This window comes from Budorcas taxicolor, chromosome 2 (assembly GCF_023091745.1).
Source record: "Budorcas taxicolor isolate Tak-1 chromosome 2, Takin1.1, whole genome shotgun sequence".
Classification (NCBI taxonomy): Eukaryota; Metazoa; Chordata; class Mammalia; order Artiodactyla; family Bovidae; genus Budorcas; species Budorcas taxicolor.
In genome coordinates, this window is record NC_068911.1 from 102,750,945 (window position 1) to 102,770,826 (window position 19,882).

Sequence of the window (19,882 nt, forward strand, 5' to 3'; positions counted from 1 at the left end):
ATCCTCATCAAAGGAGCAAAGTACCTGAAGATAGAAGCATCTCACATCTGTGAGACTGTCAGACACCCAGGTCTGAAGTTGTTGTGGATAAGTAAAAACAATCTGATTCCAGAGCCCAAGACTCATCATTTCTGGGATTAATACCTCAGTAATGAACTGGTTTATGCTGATCTCTTTCACTTGGAATACTGACAGTTGGCCAGAATTATGAGCAAATGATGGCACGGGATTGACTTTGCAAGCCCACTAAGATTCTGTGGAAGGTGTAACCATGAATTAGCAATAATGCATTTTATTTTACCATGGCAGCATTCTCCTCGTTAATGCCCAAATCAAGCCCAGTACTGGGCTTTCTCTGCTTTGGAGAGCCTCTGCTTCTACCTGTTCTGCATCCAGTTAATTATATAAGGGCAGAAGGAAACAGAAGTGAATGTGGTTGATACGGCCTTCCCCTGTGGCTCAGTGGTAAAGAATCCACCTGCAATGCAGAAGACGCAGGAGACCTGGGTTGGATCCCTGGGTCAGGAAGATCCCCTGGAGGAGGGCATGGCAACCCACCCCAGTATTCTTGCCTGGACAATCCTATGGACAGAAGAGCCTGGTGGGCCACAGTCCATAGGCCACAAAGACTCAGACATGACTGAAGAGACTTATCATACACACACTAGCAGCAATCCAGGGTGACATGAGGTACAATGACTGCAGAAAGTATATAATACACCAAGTACCGTGGTTTCAAGTCAGTGTATATTACTTTAATTTAGATTTTTTTCTAGTTAAATTTAAATGTTGGTGTCTAGGTTGTTTCATTTTGCCATAGTAGTTAGTACTCTGCTTTGTGTCTAGTGTATTTCATCTTAGGACTCCAAGTACCTTATGAGTGGTGCTGTTTCTGCAGACAAGGAAATTAGTTAAGTGACAAGAGGGGCCATCCCCAATTGAGAAATCAGGTTATTTGTTTATCTCTTCCAGAAATCACTAGGATTTAGATCCTACAATTTCAGAACTTCATTAATGAGAAATATGGGCAAGGGGAATTGGGGATGATTTCCTGTCTTTCTAGTATTTTTGAAAATCACTTCAGAGAGAAGGTAAGCAAAGGTAGTTGGCCTAATCCTTCTCTACCATTTCTGAACTTCACCTATTCATCCCTGTCTCAGTGGCTGGATGAATGAATGTGTTCGAGGTTGTGCAGGCCATCCATCTCTTGGAACAAAGGTGTCCGGGACTCGGCCAGCACTCTCTTGGCCTGAGATGGTAACTGCCTGTGAACATCATGCTTCTGTGGACTGATTCCTCGTGCCGGCTTCACTTCACATGAGCAATAAAGCTGAAACATCCACAGCATTCATGGAGAGTCCGGCAAAGTGGTCAAACAAAGGTGTTTTCATTCCCTTTCTCTGATCTGTTAAAATGGATTTCTGTTCTATTTTAAAAATCAGTCATTTTCACCAGGAGTGAATATAGTGCATGTGACTTGCCAGGAGAATGAGGGGGGAGGGGGGCGCAGGGAGCGAGAAGTAAGAGAGTTGTCCCAACATGGCTCTTCACTTTAAGGATCTATTTCAAGAGGTATTTTTCCCACCCAGCCCCCTACTCACAGCTCAAGTTGTATTGGCTGTTCTAAAGTGCAGGAGGAACCAGCGCTCTTTCCAACACTGTTTTAACAGAGTTTGCAGCATGCAGTTAGGCACATCATTTCAGCTCTATAACATAGCCTCCCTTTCCCCCTCAAGCCCCATTGTGAACAGAATCCTTACTGGGATCCATTAAGCAAGCAGGAGACTTTAAACTTTATAATGCAATAAGAATTAAAATTTGGATGATAAAAGTTATTACACATGAGTGAGTTTGTCTCTCCAAATCAAGGAAATAAATTAGGTTCCCTGCTTTGTAGCATATGGTATCCTCGGAATTGCTTCCATATAATTATAACTCTGTTTATTAAAAAGAATTATGTAACAATATGGTTGATTTATTCTGATGTGATTGGCTTAGTAACTTAATTGGACTGAGCAGCATACCCGAGATAAAATTAATTTAATTAGCTGATTTATTTCAGGATGACTAGAAGCCCTCATCGCAGTTGATAATTTTCTGAAAAGGTGTTCGAAGCAAACACGCAAAGTTCAAGAACAACTGGACACCTGTGTGGCATATTTAATAAGAGCACTTGTGCTGAATCACTCAATCATGTCCGACTCTTTGTGACCCCGTGGACTGTAGTCCACCAGAGGACTGTCCGTGGAATTTTCCAGGCAAGAATACTGGAGTAGGTAAAGGAGGAAACAGGAAAAACAGCATTTCCAGCAGGAAAATTGAAAATAATACTTTATCTCATGCTCGTAACTCCCCCCCTCCCCCGCCCCCCACCCAAAGGACAGATTTCATCTAAGACTTCCGTGGTTCTGGTCCCTCTCTTCTTAAGGTGAGTAGAACCCAGTTACCAACATCTCCCCTAGTTCCTGAACTGCTCCCCACACTCTTCTGCTGCAGCATTGCAGCTGATCTCCAACTGCTCATCTCCTTCATGCCACAAGCATCTTAAAATGAAGACCTGAGCATGAGCCTGCATGATGCTCTTCTGGGAATATGGACTACCATTGTGCAAAATTGCAGCATTTCACACAAGAGAATTATAGCGAAGATTATAAATGGATTAGGGCAAAAATACCACAGTCATTACAAAAACACCGGAGACACTGTCCATCCAGATAATTCGAGAGTCAGGAAGTACATATTTCCATGTGCGTCCTATCTGTTCTCCTTGCTTCTGTTTGTGTTTCTCTTCTCATTATAATTCATTCTGCACTATATTTTACATATATATTTGTTGCCTTTCTTTATTAAAGTGAAAATGTTAGTCCCTCAGTTGTGTCCTACTCTCTGCAGCCCCGTGGACTGTAGCCTGCCAGGCTCCTCTGTCTGTGAAATTCTTCAGGCAAGAATACTGGGGTGGGTAGCCATTCCCTTCTCCAGGGGAGTCTTCCTGACCCAGAGATTGAACCCAGGTGTCTCCCATTACAGGCAGATTCTTTTCCAGATTTATTCTGAGCTACTAAGGAAGCCTATCTCGTTTCACAACAGGTCCCAAGGCAGCTTCACGACTGCTGAGGTCATCTTGTGCCACACCTTTGATCACATGTCATTTCCCTGCTGGAGAGCAGATGGCTCCCCATCAACTAAACTGCAGGAGAGATTCACAGTCCCTCAGCCTGGCATCCAGGTCGCTCTGTAGCCTGCTCCTGCCATATTCCTCCCACCTTGCCTGGCATGAGCCCACTGTGGGCACCCCGTGTGGTGGGCACCTGGGACTCCTTGTCATTTCCTTCTTCACCTGTTCCCTTCCTCCTCCTTTGTGCCTCCTCTGTGCCTTAGCTCATCTCAGTATTTCCAAAATAATTCCTCTCCACATGGCATTGCTGTTTCCCATTTGAAGCCTTTCTTGAGCATCATGACCAGTAATTACTTTTCCATCTTCTGAATATGTGTGTGTATGAAATTTTGGCATCAATTATTGTGGGTGTTCGTATATGTCCACTTGCTTCATTACCCAGGAGCAGTGTCCTCCTTCCCAGAGCCTCCTAGCAAAGCAATGTAGTATGGACTCTAAGGGGGAAGTTAGTAGTTACTTGTGGTACGAATGAAAGCGCATGATGACGATGGCGGTGGTGGTCGTTGTGGTTATTCTTGTGGATATTTTATTTTTATCATTGATACAGTGCTTTGTTGTTTCTGCTCCTCAAGCGGTAAAACGCTCCCATGGTAATGATAATTGCAGTCTTATTCACCATCCTACATCCAATGTGGACTTAAACCCTTGGTTTTAACAAGTTTCTCCTCTTATAAAGGGCTTCCTTGGTGGACCAGATGATAAAGAATCCGCCTGCAACACAGGAGACCTGGGTTCGATCCTTGGGTTGGGAAGATCCCATGGAAGAGGTCATTGCAACCCACTCCAGTATTCCTGACTGGAGAATCCCCATGGACAGAGGAGCCTGGTGGGCTACAGTCCATAGGGTCACAAAGAGTCGGACACAACTGAGCGACTAAGCATTGGACTCCTCTTAAAAAAAAAAAAAATAGATGCTGTTTCTCGGGAGTTCATTAATTGTTAAAGCTAAGATGTCTTTCAGGGTTTGCGAACTTTCATTGTACTGTCTAGAGTGCCTATGAGCTGCAAGCAGACAAGGTCTCTGAGAATGGTGTTATAAGCCTGTCCATCCCCAAAAAAGCTGATGAGAGATAAAATTCCCAGTTCACCCAATTCTGTTCCCCTTTGATGCTGTAGCACATATGCCTTGAGCGATAACATGTTTTCCCATAAGCAGAACTAGCCTGGCAGAACAAGGAGAGCAAATTCAGACAGTCCCCTCGGTTCTGACTCTTTGTTTCAACATAGTTAGATCAAAGTTTCACTGCATTGCATTGAACTTGGGAGCTTTGATTTTCTTTATTGTTGGAACAAAACTGGAAAAGAGAGAATAGAACAGAGGTGCTTCTACAATGAGCACCAAGGTGATGGAGAAAATCTATATTGGACAAAGGACTGATTTATCAGTGTCATGACTGTCCTTTGAATAACCACAATGTGATTTTTCTCTTGGTCGTCTTTCCTTATGGACCAAAGTAATAGTTATATCTCTAAAGGCTAGATAAAGATTTCTGAACACAGTGTTTTCCAAAGTAAAATTAAAAATAGTAATTACCATATTGGAGGTGAGTCCACTAAATGTTAGGGATATTTTCTGGTGGCTCAGAAGGTAAAGAATCCACCTCCATTGCACGAGACCTGGGTGAAGATCCCCTGGAGAAGAGAATGGCACCCCACTCCAGTATTCTTGCCTGGAGAATTCCATGGACAGAGAAGCCTGGCAGGCCACAGTCCATGGGGTCGCCAAGAGTCAGGGACACCACTGAACAACAAACACTTTCACTTTTCACTAAATGTTCTGAATTATTCCAAGAGTGTGTTTCTTCTTCATTTTATTTAATTATAAGAACAGTTCCATTAGTTACATAACATTCCCATTTTACAGATACAGAAAATAAGTTTCAGAAAGCAATTAAGTCAGACTTGGAACCCAAACCTTAACCAACCTCTATTGGACTGTGTCTACATATGAGAATGAAGATGTTCCATTTAACAAGACGATAGAATACCTCCTTTGTGTTGATTCCTGAATTGGTTATTCCTCACAAATTAGACTGACAGTGTCTTTCAAAAGATGACTCTGCTGCTGCTGCTGCTAAATCGCTTCATTTGTCTCCTACTCTGTGCAACCCCATAGACGGCAGCCCACCAGACTCCTCTGTTCCTGGGATTCTCCAGGAACAGGCAAGAATACTGAAGTGGGTTTCCATTTCCTCCTCCAAAGATGACACACCACATAATAATTCAAAGAAGTCCTCCACTTGTTATTGTGCCTGAAAGTCATGTCAATATTTTCTAGACACTGATTAGTATACCAGCAGTTTCAGTCCAGTGGCATGTACAATCAATGGCATTGGGCAAACCTCTAAAAGTAAAATAAAAAGAATAAGCAATGGAACCAGGAAGAGCCATATTCAGAATTATGGGGAGTCGGTTATTAGGACTTCAAATGAAAGGTTAAAACCACAAGCTAGAATCACTATACCAGCAGAAGGAACCTTTAAAAAGACCCAAAGCTGAGAAAGGGAGCTCAAAGATCATTACAGTACAGGATAAAGCCGAGGTGACAAGGCAGTCGAATAGGTCAGGCCCGTGTGGGGAAGCTTGGATGGGCAGGAAGCAGAAGGTGGGCCCACCAGACCTGAGAGAGCCAGAGGAGCTCCCCTCATGTAGGAAAGAGGTCCTCAGACTCCAGCATAACATTGACAGAATTTTACGTGAAATTCTGGAGAAAAACATCCCCATCCTCCCACTGGGGACTTTGGAATGACAGTGCCTTTTCCCCCTTCTTCCAGTGCTGTCTGCATGACAGGTCACCTGAGGAGCTTCCCACCCCCTCCTCTCCTCTATGACCTTCAATGGACCAGACTTCTCTACCGACTGCTAAAATTATTTTTGATGCCTGAGATGATTATGTCCCCTAATCCCAGAGCCCCCCTTTCTGACACAGCGTGTATGAGATCAGCAGACTTGGAGAGCAGTGCAGTCTGTGGTTTCTTCTTTCCAATTTGACACACTCCGGATTTAAACCAAGATTTCTGAGAGCAATCAGCCAGTTCCTTAACCTACTTTGCCACGTTAGTCACATTTGTCTTATTTCTGTTTCCTCTTAATCCTCATCTCCATCCATACCTGCCCACTTGGAGCAGCCTGTGCAGACGTCATGCTCAGACTTTGGCAAAGGTGCATACACGCAGATCACAGGTTGAGGCAGGGTATAACTCATGAGAACTTAGAGGAATAACTGGAAACAACTGTAAAACTTTGGGGCAAAAAGAGGTCCTGTTTTGAAAGGAAGTGACTTTTAGAAACTGTGAAGCTGGGCTTGTCGAGGCTATGCTGCCACCTCCTCCTTGTGATGGTTTGATGACTCTGCTCACAGTAGACCAGAATGCTGAGCTTGGATCCCAGGCTCCAGCCCTGTCCTTGATCCCTAAGCCTCAGCTCCCCACCATGGGTTGACCTCCCTGGTTTCTAACATATCTCTCTACAAGTTTGCTTAAATATTTCATCTTTAGTGTCCATAGACTTCTAAAGTCTCAGCCTGGCATTTAAGGGAGAGGGTAGAAACAACTTCACCAACCAAGCACAGATAGGGATGAGCATTTTTAGCCCAGTAGTCTCATCACTTTGACTTCTATCTTAAGTTGCCAAAGCCCTGGAGAGACTATGCCAAAAAGCAGACTATTTGTGAGTTGCCAGAGTGTTCTCTCCCCTACAGGATTTATTTAACGTGTAAGTTTCCTTGGTCGTCACTGCTTCATCAGCTCCTAGATTAGAGCTAGCAAGAGCAGGTGCTTGGTAAAAGCATACTGCTTAAATTTAACCAAGCCTCTTCCTAAATCTGATCAGTTTACTTTCAGTGATTTTTTTTTTTCAATGAGAACAGAGCAAAACTGAACACATAGTCATTTATCTATTCAACAGATATTCCCCATCCTCCTATAAGGAGCATACAGAGCATATCTTATGCTCAGGGAACAAATGAAAACGGGTTCCTACTCTTAAAAAGCAAGTAGTATCATGGAGGAGACAGAGACTGAAAAATTAAAATTAAGAATTAGATACTGTTAATGAAAACTCTGAAGGAGGAGAACAGGGAACTCTAAGACAAATGAAAAGGGATGCTTTACATTGGGAGTTAGAGGAGACCTCTCTAAGGAGGTGATACTTAATGCAAGAATCAAAGGATGATGATAAAGAGCTGAGGGAAGAGCACTCTAGGGAGAGAAAAGAGCCCATGCGAATCCCTCCCTCCAAGATGGTGTTAGAGTTACTTATTGCTGCATAAAAACTAACCCAAAATTAGTGACATCACCAGTTACTGTGCTTATGGGTCCTATGGGTCAGTAATATGGGTAAGGTCCAGTGGGGTGGCTTGTCTCTGCTCCACAAAGTATGGAGCATCATCAGAGAAGACTCAAACTATCTGGACAACTGAATCTCTAGAGGCTGAAATCAGTCAGAGTTATTAAGACTTCACTCCCATGTCTGACCCTTATACTAGCATGACTCAAACACTAGGCTGTTTTCACAGCAGCACTATTTACAATAGCCAAGATATAGATGCAACCTAAATGAAGTGAATTGAAGTGAAAGTCACTCAGTCATGTCGACTCTTTGCGACCCCATAGACTATACAGTCCATGGAATTCTCCAAGCCAGAATACTAGAGTGGTTAGCCTTTCCCTTTTCCAACAGATCTTTTGAACCCAGGGATCGAACCCAGATCTCCCACATTGCAGGCAGATTCTTTACCAGCTGAGCCACAGGGGAAGCCCTAAATGAATGGGTAAAGAAGATGTGGTGCATATATGAAACGGGATACTACTTAGTCATAAGAAAGAATGAATAATGCTGTTCGCAGCAACACAACTGGTCTAGAAATTATTGCCCTAAGGAAGTAAATCAGGAAGAGACAGACAAATATATGATATCACTTATATGTGGAGTCTAAAGTATGATACAAATAAACATATTTTCAGAAGATAAACAGACTCACAGATATAGAAGACAAACTTATGGCTACCACAGGGGAAGTGGGGGAGGAATACGTTAGGAGTTTGGATTAGCAGAGACAAACTACTGTATGTAAAATAGATAAAGAAGAAGATCCTGCTGTATAACATGGGGGATCAATATCCTATAATAAATCATAATGGGAAAGAATATGAAAAAAATAACATATAACTGAATCACTTTGCTGTACACCGGAAAGTAACACGAGGTTGTAAATCAGTTACTCATCAATAAAAAATGAAAAGGCTAGACTGAACTGAGGTCACGAACCCAAGCATCTATATATGGCCTGTCTGTGTATGGTCTTCCTCCTAGCACGGTGCTCCAGAGTAGTCACATTTCTTACCCAGGGGATCAGGGCCTGGAGAGTGAACAGTGGATGATGTCTAGCAGTTTATACCCTGGCCTCAGAAGGGTATAAAATATGCCCTGTATTAGTCACTCAGACATGTCTGACTCTTTGCAACTCCATGGTCTGTAGCCCACCAGCCTCCTCTTTCCATGGAATTCTCCAGGCAAGAATCCTGGAGTGGGTAGCCATTCCCTTCTCCAGGGAATCTTCCTGACTCAGGGATCAAACCTGGGTCTCCTGCATTGCAGGTGGATTCTTCACCATCCAAGCCACCAGGGAAGCCCTAAAGTATACCCTGGAAAGAATGTCTCCCCCAAAGTTTGTATGTTGGAGTCCTATCTGTCAGTACCTTAGAATGTGACTGTATTTGGAGGTAGGATTTTTAAAGTGGTGATTAAGGTAAAATGAGATCTTATGGGTGCACCTTTCCAATATGACTGATGTCCATGTAAGAGGAAGTTAGGACACAGACAAAGGGATGAGCATGTGAGGACACAATTAAGAAGATAGCTGTCTTCAAGCAAAAGACAGATGCCTTAGAGCAAACCATCTTAGACTTCCAGCCTCCAGAACTATGAGAAAATATTTCTATTGGTTAAGTCATCCAGCCTATAGTGTTTGTTACAGCAGCCTGAACATACTCATACATCAGAAACCATCACTTCTGATGTATTCTGAGGTATTCTTCTGATGTATCAGTCAGAGCAGTCCCAAACCCACCCAGAGTCAAACTGGCAAGCCATGGACCCCACTTCTTCATGGCAAGAGTATCAAATGTTAAGGAACCCATGTTTTAAAACTGTGACATGTTGAAATTAAGTTGGCAGTTGGGGAGACTAAAAGGCCAGTGAAGCCAGGCCATAGTGGACAAGGCACCACAGGAGAAGAAGTCACGTCAGAAGGTAGGCAGGGGATCCACTATTTGAGGATGTTTTAGCCATGCAAAGAATCCAGAGTGTGCCCTAAGTGCACCAGGAAGATTTAGAAGGTTAATTGGGAAGATGATGTTTTGGTTTACATTTTTTAAAGGCATTAAAGTAACTGTAAGGAAGGGAATGAGAAGAAGCAGCATGTCTGATTCTGAAGCTAACTGAGCAGCCTGGTGAATAAAGCTGGTGGCTTGGTGGCAGTGAAGATAGAGGATGATGGATGGACACAAAGTAGGGTTTCTAAGTGAAACTGACAAGAGCTGAGGAAGAACTGAATGTGCTAATGGCGGGAACTGAGGGAATTGAGGATCACTGCCAGGTTCTGGCTTGAGAAACAAAGGGTATAATTTTGGGATTGGAAAAACCAAGGATGTAGAGATTGGGCCAGGAAGGGGAAAACAAATCAAAAGTTATATTTTGGATCCAACAAGTATCTTCTGAACTTTCCTCAAATGAGGTTTGGCAAATCTCCCCTATAACAATAAAACAGAAATGAAAAAGGATTCCTAATTATTATCCATGGTTTTCTCATGTAACAAAAGCAGAGTGGAAAGAAATACCTGAGACAATCGAAAACAAATACCAGGAAGATCACCTCCAGCCCCCAAGCCCTTACTTTCTCACCCCAACCCCAGTGGAAGGAATACCATAGACTGCGTAGCTTCAACAACTTCCCTGGTAGCTCAGCTGGTAAAGAATCCACCTGCAATACAGGTAGATCCCAGTTCGATTTCTGGGTCTGGAAGATCCCCTGGAGGTGGGAACGGCTACCCACTCCAGTACTCTGGCCTGGAGAATTCCATGGACTGTATAGTCCATGGGGTCACAAAGAATCGAACATGACTGAGTGACTTTCATTTTCACTTTCTACAAATGCAGTCATATTGTGGAGTTAGACCTTCAACCTAGAAATCTGGGGGAACGCAGGGCATAATGGAGATATGAAGGGACTTACCCGAGTCTCGTATCCAGGAAATACTCAAGCTAAGTTTGGAACCCAGGCAGCCTGACTATAGAGCACTGAGCTTCCAACTATTCGTATATTTTCACTCACTTAGCCTTATGGTAGTAACATTTGTTTCTGTCTTTCAGAAACCTTGGCAGGGTACACAACAATTAGGAGTAAATACAGTTGGCAGAAATTTATCTAGGTCAAGTAATATAAAACCATGCCTCATATACACAACCAGGAAAATTTGGTCTTGGTGCTGTGTTAGAGATATTTTATGCATGTCTATTTCTTCTTTATTTCTAATTGATACAAATTAAGCAGCTTACTTCAGTATGGATTGAATATTTTTAATCTCTAGAAATCTTAAGGAAAGTATTGCAGTAATAATAGTAGTTCATTTCAGCAATGAGATTTCTACATCTTGGTTAATAATCTAGGGGGAAATATATCAGCATTATGTTAATTAAACTCTAAGTTGGCGGTACCAAGAGAGATATTATGAATGATGCTGAGGAGGAAAAGTCAATATGCAAATAGTTACAATATCAAGATACAGTCAGGAAATTGTAGCCCAGATGAGACAAAACTCATACATCTCTGAAAGAAGAATATAAATGGAGATAATGTGAATGGCAGTAAATACTAGAAGCAGGCATCCTGGAACAATGATAATACTTCTTACCTGTGCATTGGAAAATTCTCTACACAGAGTAAATTAATTTTTTAATGCAGGAAAATAAAAAAGGCACAGACAGTCAGAGAAAGCCGCTGATCATTGAAGCTAGAAAATACAACTCATTGTCAGAAGACTATTTTGAAATACAAAGAACAACTATATACATAGTTTGGTGGAGCAAATGTGGGTTAAACTCAAGAATCAGAAGCAGTTTGTCTAGAATGCCAAATATTATGGAACATAAGTTATATCTGTAACATCCTGTTGTCATAATCATGAATTAAAACTATCTGTGAAAGAAAGCTTGCATGAAATTTACCTAAAACAAAGAGTCACAATTTAGTGTTTATTAATTATTTGCCTTCAGTAAACAAGTCTTCATCTGTCTTGGCTATTGTAAATAGTGTAGAAAATAAATTTATGCTTACCAAAGGGGAAAGGGAGGGGAGGAAGGATAAATTAGAAGTATGGGATTAACAGATACAAACTACTATACATAAGATAGATAATCAACAAGGATTTACTACAGAGCCCAGGGAACTGTGGGCTTCCCCAGTGGCTCATCAGTAAAGAATCCGCCTGCAGTGCAGAAGCTTCAGGAGACTTGAGTTCAATCCATGGGTCAATAAGATCCCCTGAAGGAGGGCGTGGCAACCCACTCCAGGATTCTTGCCTGGAAAACCCCATGGTCAGAGGAGCCTGGTGGGCTACAGCCCATAAGGTCACAAAGAGTTGGACACAACTGCAGCAACTGAGCATGCGCACACACACACATACACTTTGGTTTAGTCGCTAAGTCGTGTCTAACTCTCGTGAACCCATGGACTGTAGCCTGCTAGGCTCCTTTGTCCATGGGATTCTCCAGGCAAGAATCCTGGAGTGGGTTGCCATTTCCTTCTCCAGGGGATCTTCCCAACCCAGGAATCGAACCTGGGGGGCGCATTGCAAGCAGGTTCTTAACTGACTGAGCTATGAGGGAAGCCCATGAAAAATAATCTGAAAAATTATTGATATATAACTTAATCATTTTGCTGTGCACCTGAAATTAACACAATATTGTAAATCAACTATACTTCAATTAAAAATACATATAAATAAATTTAAAAAATTTAAAAAATGGAAATGCTTTGAACAAGTGTTCAGTGAACAAGCGTTTACTGAATCAGACAGTCTTATCACATAAGAAATCATAGCTTTGTGGATCCATCTCTTTTCTCCATCCTCTCCCAAGGACCTAATATTTATCACTGATTGGGACATTAGTAAATAGGTAAAATCTGAGTTCAGAGGGTGGGTAAATATGCAAGCCTGTCTTATTTATTTGGGGATGCAGAGTCCTTTAGCGGAGCATCAAATGAAAAATTTAGAAATCAACTTGAGGTAGTGCATTACCTCAAATACCTGCACGTTTTAAAACTTACAGAGGTTTGGAGTAGTAGGATAAAATATTCCAATAATTAACTGGCCTCTTCACTCTTTTGTTATGGATTTGACATAATCCATATTTATATTTCAGACTACATTTTCAAAGCAAATGCAAATTGTATTTTAATCGTGCTATGTCTTAGCTCATCTTTTTCACCACTGCCATTTGTTAACACAAAACGCAGTGAGCTGTCCATGTATGGAACTCCAGAAGAAGGGCTCTGTTATAATAACAGTGGGAATCCCAGTGACTGCAGTCAGTGTATCTCTTCCGTTCATAGACTAATTCTCAACTCTGTGTAATCCTGTTGTGTTAAGACAGTAGTTCTGAAGGAAGCAAGTAGCATAGTGTCTGCTGTGTAATAAGCACTCTGTTGCTGTTTGTTTAATTCATCGATTATAATATTCCTCTTCTCAAGCCATTAACAGACTAGTCTGGACAAAGCACACAGCACTCTCACACACACACAATTACCTGGTAGAATTTTACTATTTCATCAAATTATCTTAGTACTAAAGCAGTCATATGTTATGGCTACTTAGTGTTTCTTCTTGGTGAGGCTATGCTTTCTTTAAAGGCAAAAATAACAATGAATAATATAAGAGGGGAAACGGTTAGAATGAAAGGGATAAGTATCCAACAGGAAGCAATGATCTGACCTCTGCCCACCAAGCTGTATAGAAAGCTTCATACAATATTTGTAGGTACATACACACACACACACAGTCAGCCCATTGCATAGCAGTAGTTTGGTAAAATTACGTCTGACTTGAGTTGATTCCTTGCTATAGCCTCATCACTTATGTCGATTCTGAAGACATGGAGGAAAACCATCATGCCGTGTGATGCAGTACAGTAAGTCTCCTACATAAGAACCTGCAAGTTGTGAACTTTCAAAGATGAGAATGTACCTTCACATATTCAATCTCATCAGATGTGACTGAAATTGCAGCTTGCCCTCCATCTCCCATTGCTGACAATCCTTCAGCTCTGCCATATCCCTCCTTATCTCCCTCCTCCAGGCAGTAGCTCTTCTTGTCTGTGCACTCCAAGCTAGCCCCTGTATGCCAGCTGTTGTACTGTGCTGCTGTACTTTTCAAGGTACTATACCGTAAGATTAAATACATTTTCTTTATTTGTTGTCTTTTTTAATGCATAACTTCTGTTAAAAGTATTATAAACTTATTACAATATAGTACTATATAGCCGATTGTGTTAGTTGGGTACCTAGGCTAACTTTGTTGGGCTTAGGAACAAATTGAACTTACAAACATGCTCTCAGATCAGAACTTGTTTGTATGTAGGGGACTTGCCATACTCCCTAAAGATAATAAAAATTTTCTATCTACCTAATGTTGTTCCTTATAAGTGTTAATAAGCCATGTAATGGATGGTTTAGGAGTAGTGATGAAATAATCCAGGAGCTGTAAACACTAGCCAGTGAGAGATAAGGACATCTGAAGCCGAGGAGGAGAGGCCTGGCCCTGTTTCAGCTCAGTAAGACAGCAGCTTCATAATGTCACACCTGTGGGCTTGGGGTGAATGACCCGGCCTCTCATAGTCTCAAGTTCCACCTGTGAAAATTAGAAATAACAATAATCAACCCAGAGTAATACTGAGAGAGTTAAACTGAGTTCCAAGGCCCAGTAAAAGTTGGTTTCCCTTCATGATATAAAACCTAAATGTCTGACCCTAGGAAATGAACGTGCAAGGTACAGTGTTTTATGTGCAGAGTCAGCTAAAAAAAGCAGGATACTAAGAAAACCAAGGCTACTTCCTTAACACTTGGCCTAACATGAAAACCTCACTTGGAAAAAAAGAAGTCTTACAGCTTAATCATTGAAAACTAGATTCCCAGGACACGTTTGGGCCAAAGGGGTTGGTTTCTCCTCAAATGTCAGGTATTCTTGTAAGTACACTTAACCATAGTTTTTTCCATCCATTTTTTCCCCATTTTTCAGTATTTTTAATGCTCAATGAATTTTTTTTCCCTTTGCTCCTACTGCAACTAAATTCTCTGCCACTGTTGATTGTTGCTTTTCAAGGCTTCATTAAAACAACTTGGAGTAAAGCATTGAGTTTTGAGAAACAGAGTTTGTGTGTTTATTTCCGTTGCTTGGCTCTGCTTTAATGTGAAAACCACAGTGAATCTCCTCAGTGCTGTTCTGAGAAAGAAAATATCTCGTTTCAAGGAGTTCTTGTCTCTGCTTGCCCTGGTGATAGCTATAAAATAATGTGGCATTTAACGTTGTCTTTTTTGTTCACCAAAAAAACAAGTAATCAAGGACACAGAAGCAGTAGATAATAGCTGAGAAACACCCTGTGCCACTCTTTATTTTATTCTCCTCTCCCATGTCATTTATGATTTGGGTATTTACTGATGAGGAAGGAACTTCTGATGAAAAATCTTAACCCAGATCTGATTGGCACAGATTTTCATACTGTCCTTTTATCCGTTTTCCTCTGTGCCACTCATGACTATGTTCTTCAAAGGCCACGCAGCTGGAGAGGTTAAAGAACCTCAAAGGAAGGTGGAAGGGCACTCACGTTTTTGAGCATCTATCAGAATCTAGGCATTGTATTTACTTTGCTTTATTCTTATAATGAGGAGGGCATGGCAGCCCACTCCGATATTCTTGCCTGCAGAATCTCATGGACAGAGATAGAGTCATACATGACTGAAGCGACATAGCACACACAGCACCTTCTTACAATACCAGCTAAAAATTCTTGAGCCAAAGGTCACACCTTGGCCATCCATCAGCAAATCCTGTAGCACCGCCCTCTTAAAAAATCCAGAGTATAACCACTCCACCACTCCTTTACCTCTTAGTCCAACCTAGACCCTCTTCATTTCTCTACAGTCCTTACAGTATCTCCTCACTGTGGGAATGATCTTGCTCCTGACGCCCCCTACAGTCTGTACTGAACACTGCAGACCCTGTGAGGCTCAAGCAAGTCAGATGGTCCCTCTCTTCTGCTCAGGTTGCCTTCCCATCTCTGAGCACTCAGAGGAGATGCTGGTCTGGGTGCCTACCTGTGTTTGCTGGGTGAGTCTCCATGCTGCCTACAGATCCCACTGCTGTCTGACCTGCACCATCTCCCTGGTCTCATCCCCACTGCTTTCCTACTCCCACCACACCCGCCTCCTTGACATGCCTTCCCCTATGCCCAGCTTATTTCTGCATCAAAGCCATTGTACATGCTGCATTCTAAGCCTAGAATTCTCTTTTCCTCAAACATCTTCAAAGCTACTCCCTCACTTCCTGCAGGTGTGTGCTCAAAACCTTATCATGGACACCTTCATTGCTCACCTTAAGAAAAAAGCTTAAGTTACTCTCTTTAAAAAAAAAAAATTTAATTTAAATGTATTTATTTTAATTGGAGGCTAATTACTTTACAATATTGTATTGGTTTTGCCATACATCAACATGAATCCGCCACGGATGTACACGTGTTCCCCATCCTGAACCCCCCTCCCACCTCCCTCCCCATACCATCCCTCTGGGTCATCCCAGTGCACCAGCCCCAAGCATCCTGTATCCTGCATCGAATCTGGACTAGCGATTCATTTCTTATATGATATTATACATGTTTCAATGCCATTCTCCCAAATCATCCCACCCTCTCCTTCTCCCATAGAGTCCAAAAGACTGTTCTATACATCTGTGTCTCTTTTGCTGTCTCGCATACAGGGTTATCGTTACCATCTTTCTAAATTCCATATATATGCCTTAGTATACTGTATTGGTGTTTTTCTCTCTTATGCTCTGGCACTGCTGTGTTCTTCTTTACTACCCATACCATCTTTGGAATGTATTTGTTTATCGGTGTCACCTCTGCTTCCACTAGTACACAGATTTCATGAGAGACACACTAACAGATGAGACTGAGTCTCTGGGTGAAATTAACACACTTACCCATGCTGTAAATGAGTAACTAGACTATATATAACCTCCAGTCAGACTATCTCTGCTACCCCTGCTCTCTCTGCTGAATCAACCAGGGATTGGAGCAAAAAGAGCCAAGTTCCATCCATTGCTATTACAGGTCTGCACATTCAATAAAGACAGAATGCTCAGAGCGCAGTTACACTCTCATATCTACCTGCTGCATCTAAATCCTGCAAACTTACAGGCATTATCCGCTTGCTGACAAGGTTGCTCAGCATAGGGAAGTTTAAGCCTCTGTCACTCCTAGGTTTGCGGCAGAAGGAAACAAGGTAAGAGAGCAAGATGGAACTTAACAAGGGGCTCCTTAATTCCCAGAGTTTGTGTCACTTCTCTAGCTAGTCAACGTACTTTTTTTTTTTTAGCTCTTTTCTGCTCACATCATAGCTCACCCATTGCAACTTAAAAAGTAAGTCCAGTGCTTCTGTTGAAATAATGTGATTCTCCTGGCTTTAGTGTTTACTGCCAGCACTACTTTTAAATTCCTCTAGCACATCCTCTGTACTGTTATCAGGAAGGTCTTTATAAAACATGAATCTTATTATTTCACACCATTTTGAAAAAGACAAACTGCTATGTTATACCGCATAATCATGATTTCTCAACCTGGCATGCAAGCCTATGAGGCCCTTTCTAATTGAATTCCTGTGCTCCCCTCTGGCAACTTTTAATTTCACAATGTGGAAGTATTTAATAATGCCTCACATACATTATTCAGCTTCACATTTAAATACTTTTTGCTGCTCCAGACACTCTGAAATAATGCCATTTCTGCCCAGTTTTTGCCTCTTGTACATTTCTGCTTGTCCTTTATATTGAGCATCTATTGAGAGACCATATGTCGAGTATTGTTCAAGGTGCTTTATATTGGGTTGGCCAAAAAGTTCGTTCATCTTTTTCCCAAACCATCTTATGGAAGAATCCCAACGAAATTTTTGCCAATCTAATATATTGTTTAATGCTTAAAACAGTCCTGATCACAAGCATTTCTGTCCACCTTTTCAGATAAAGGAACGGAAACTAAGAGAGTCCAAGACCCCGTGACTACACAGTGGGAGAGCTGGCATCTAAGTCATTCTTTCTTGTAATGGCTTCTTTGACCATCATTTTCCCACTGTCCTGGGCACCACACATCCACCCTTCTGGCAGTATCTTCCCCTAAGAGATGGCAAGCCCCCCAGTGACAGAGTTTTTTGTTTTTGTTTTTGTTTTTTGCAGCTATAGCACCTCCATGACCTGGGTCATCAATTTAACAGTTACATAAATAGGATTAATTGTCTGTGTAAAAGACCATGTCTGGGAATTATGTCTGCAGCACCGGTCTTAGACCAGTTAGCCCTGACTCCAACCATGTGCTCTTGTCCCTCACCACTCATTCAAAGCTGCCTAAGAAAAGCTGTGTACTTCACTGAGGTTTACTCATTCAGTTCAGATAACTATGGCCATTCACATGCACTTCTGTTTTGTTATTCTCTGCTGATAAGGACGTTTATAGTCATACTTATCTTTTCTATTAGCCTGGATTTTATGGGTGAAGATGGGGTCCTCTACCATCACTGCCTGTACTCTTCATACATCTGTAGGAGACCTGCTTTGCATTGTCTTCCCTGTGGTGGAAATGACCTCTGTTGACTTAACCATACTGCTGTTTTTTTTATTGAAAACTTTTTCTTATTACACTTATAATGCATGTTTCATGTAATCTCCCCCAAATTCAACAGATTTATTTTTTGTACTAAACTGAATGATTTAAAAGTTCATATGGAAAAACAAATGCAAGAATTCTCAAGAATGTAAGAGGGAGAAATAATAATGAGGTGGTACAGTAATATGAGGTACTGGAATTTACTTTAAAGCTAATGTAATAAAAAAAAAGCTCTTTGCACAAGAAAAAGCAAACATAGCAGGGAATAGAATCAAATTGAGAAACATATATAAGTAAATATAGAATGTTACTGTTTGATAATGAGGGTGTTTCTATGTCATGGGAATTAGAATTTATTTAATAAATAATATTGGCAGTATTTGGCTATCAAAGCAAAAAAATAGTTTGAATGTTATAATATATTTAAACAATTTTGTTTTAGATGAAGAAAGTAAGAACACTATACATTTATAAATGTACATTTTGCTTGTTATAACACATTACCTTTGTAATAAGTAATATTTAATATTCCATATTATAGTTTACATATTCCTAACATTAAAACAGTCCAGAAGTTTTAACAATGAACACTGAAAGAGTCCCTCCTTTCCCTGGTAGTAGCAGTTTATAGACTCTCCTCCCTGACATTTACATATATACATGCTCAGTTCAGTTCAGTTCAGCTGCTCAGTCGTGTCCGACTCTGCAACCCCATAATCACAGCACGCCAGGCCTCCCTGTCCATCACCAACTCCTGGAGTTTACCCAAGCTCATTTCCATAGAGTCAGTGATGCCATCCAGCCATCTCATCCTCTGTCGTCCCTTTCTCCTCCTGCCCCAATCCCTCCCAGCATCAGGGTCTTTTCCAATGAGTCAACTCTTGGCACGAGGTGGCCAAAGTACTGGAGTTTCAGCTTCAGCATCAGTCCTTCCAATGAACACCCAGGGCTGATCTCCTTTAGAATGGACTGGTTGGATCTCCTTGCAGTCCAAGGGACTCTCAAGCATCTTCTCCAACACCACAGCTCAAAAACATCAATTCTTCGGCGCTCAATATACAGGCTCACAGACTTTCTTTTTTATACTTCAGTGGGGGTGACGTGATATTATTTTGAAAATTCCTTTCTTTTGTTTTTACATAAAACATGCAATTGTGGACAACCTTGCATAAAAACATATACTGACAAATCTCATTCTTTCCAAATCCTATCCAGTATTTCTCTAGATGATTCCATTTCAAATTCTTTAAGTAATCTTTTCTGATAAAGGAGATATTTAATGTATTATTAAAAGTCAAATCATACAGAAGGTCAAAAACGAAAAGTCAGGATATGGATATCTTCTACTAGATTTCAAATATTCTTCTCCAGGAATAAATACATAAAATTTTTCTTTTTTTTTTTTTTTGGAGGGGGGATCAGTTTTATAGAGTAGCTGTTGACTTTCTGGCATGGAAATTGTACACTCATTAGATTGTATAATTGATGAGAGTGTGTCTCTTATCTCCTCTAGTTCCCTACATCTGCTGTCTTGTGTCTATGACTATGTATTCCATGTTTAGTCCATAGGTTAATGCAAAACTTTTAACCCCAGTCTAAGAGGATTTAGTAAGATTTTGCTCTTATAAATATTCACTGCACAACCCAGTTATGTTATTGGATTTAGATAGAAACAAATATAATGTTAAGACACTAATCTGCAACCACTCAAAGGATGATGCTTCAAGCATGACAGTAGTGGTTTCTCTTCTAATTTCTTTTGGGTTTTCTTATTTTCTT

At 41.2% G+C, this 19,882-nt stretch overlaps 1 protein-coding gene across 1 annotated transcript in view; it reads left to right on the forward strand.

The window, feature by feature from the left end:
* The first annotated feature begins 3,656 nt into the window (after nucleotides 1-3,656).
* NXPH2 (neurexophilin 2) overlaps nucleotides 3,657-19,882 on the forward strand; it is a 76,608-nt gene continuing 60,382 nt past the window's right edge. The window contains exon 1 of the mRNA XM_052653153.1: nucleotides 3,657-3,749. Coding sequence (XP_052509113.1) covers nucleotides 3,657-3,749 — 93 coding nt within the window. The remainder of the gene's footprint in view (nucleotides 3,750-19,882) is intronic.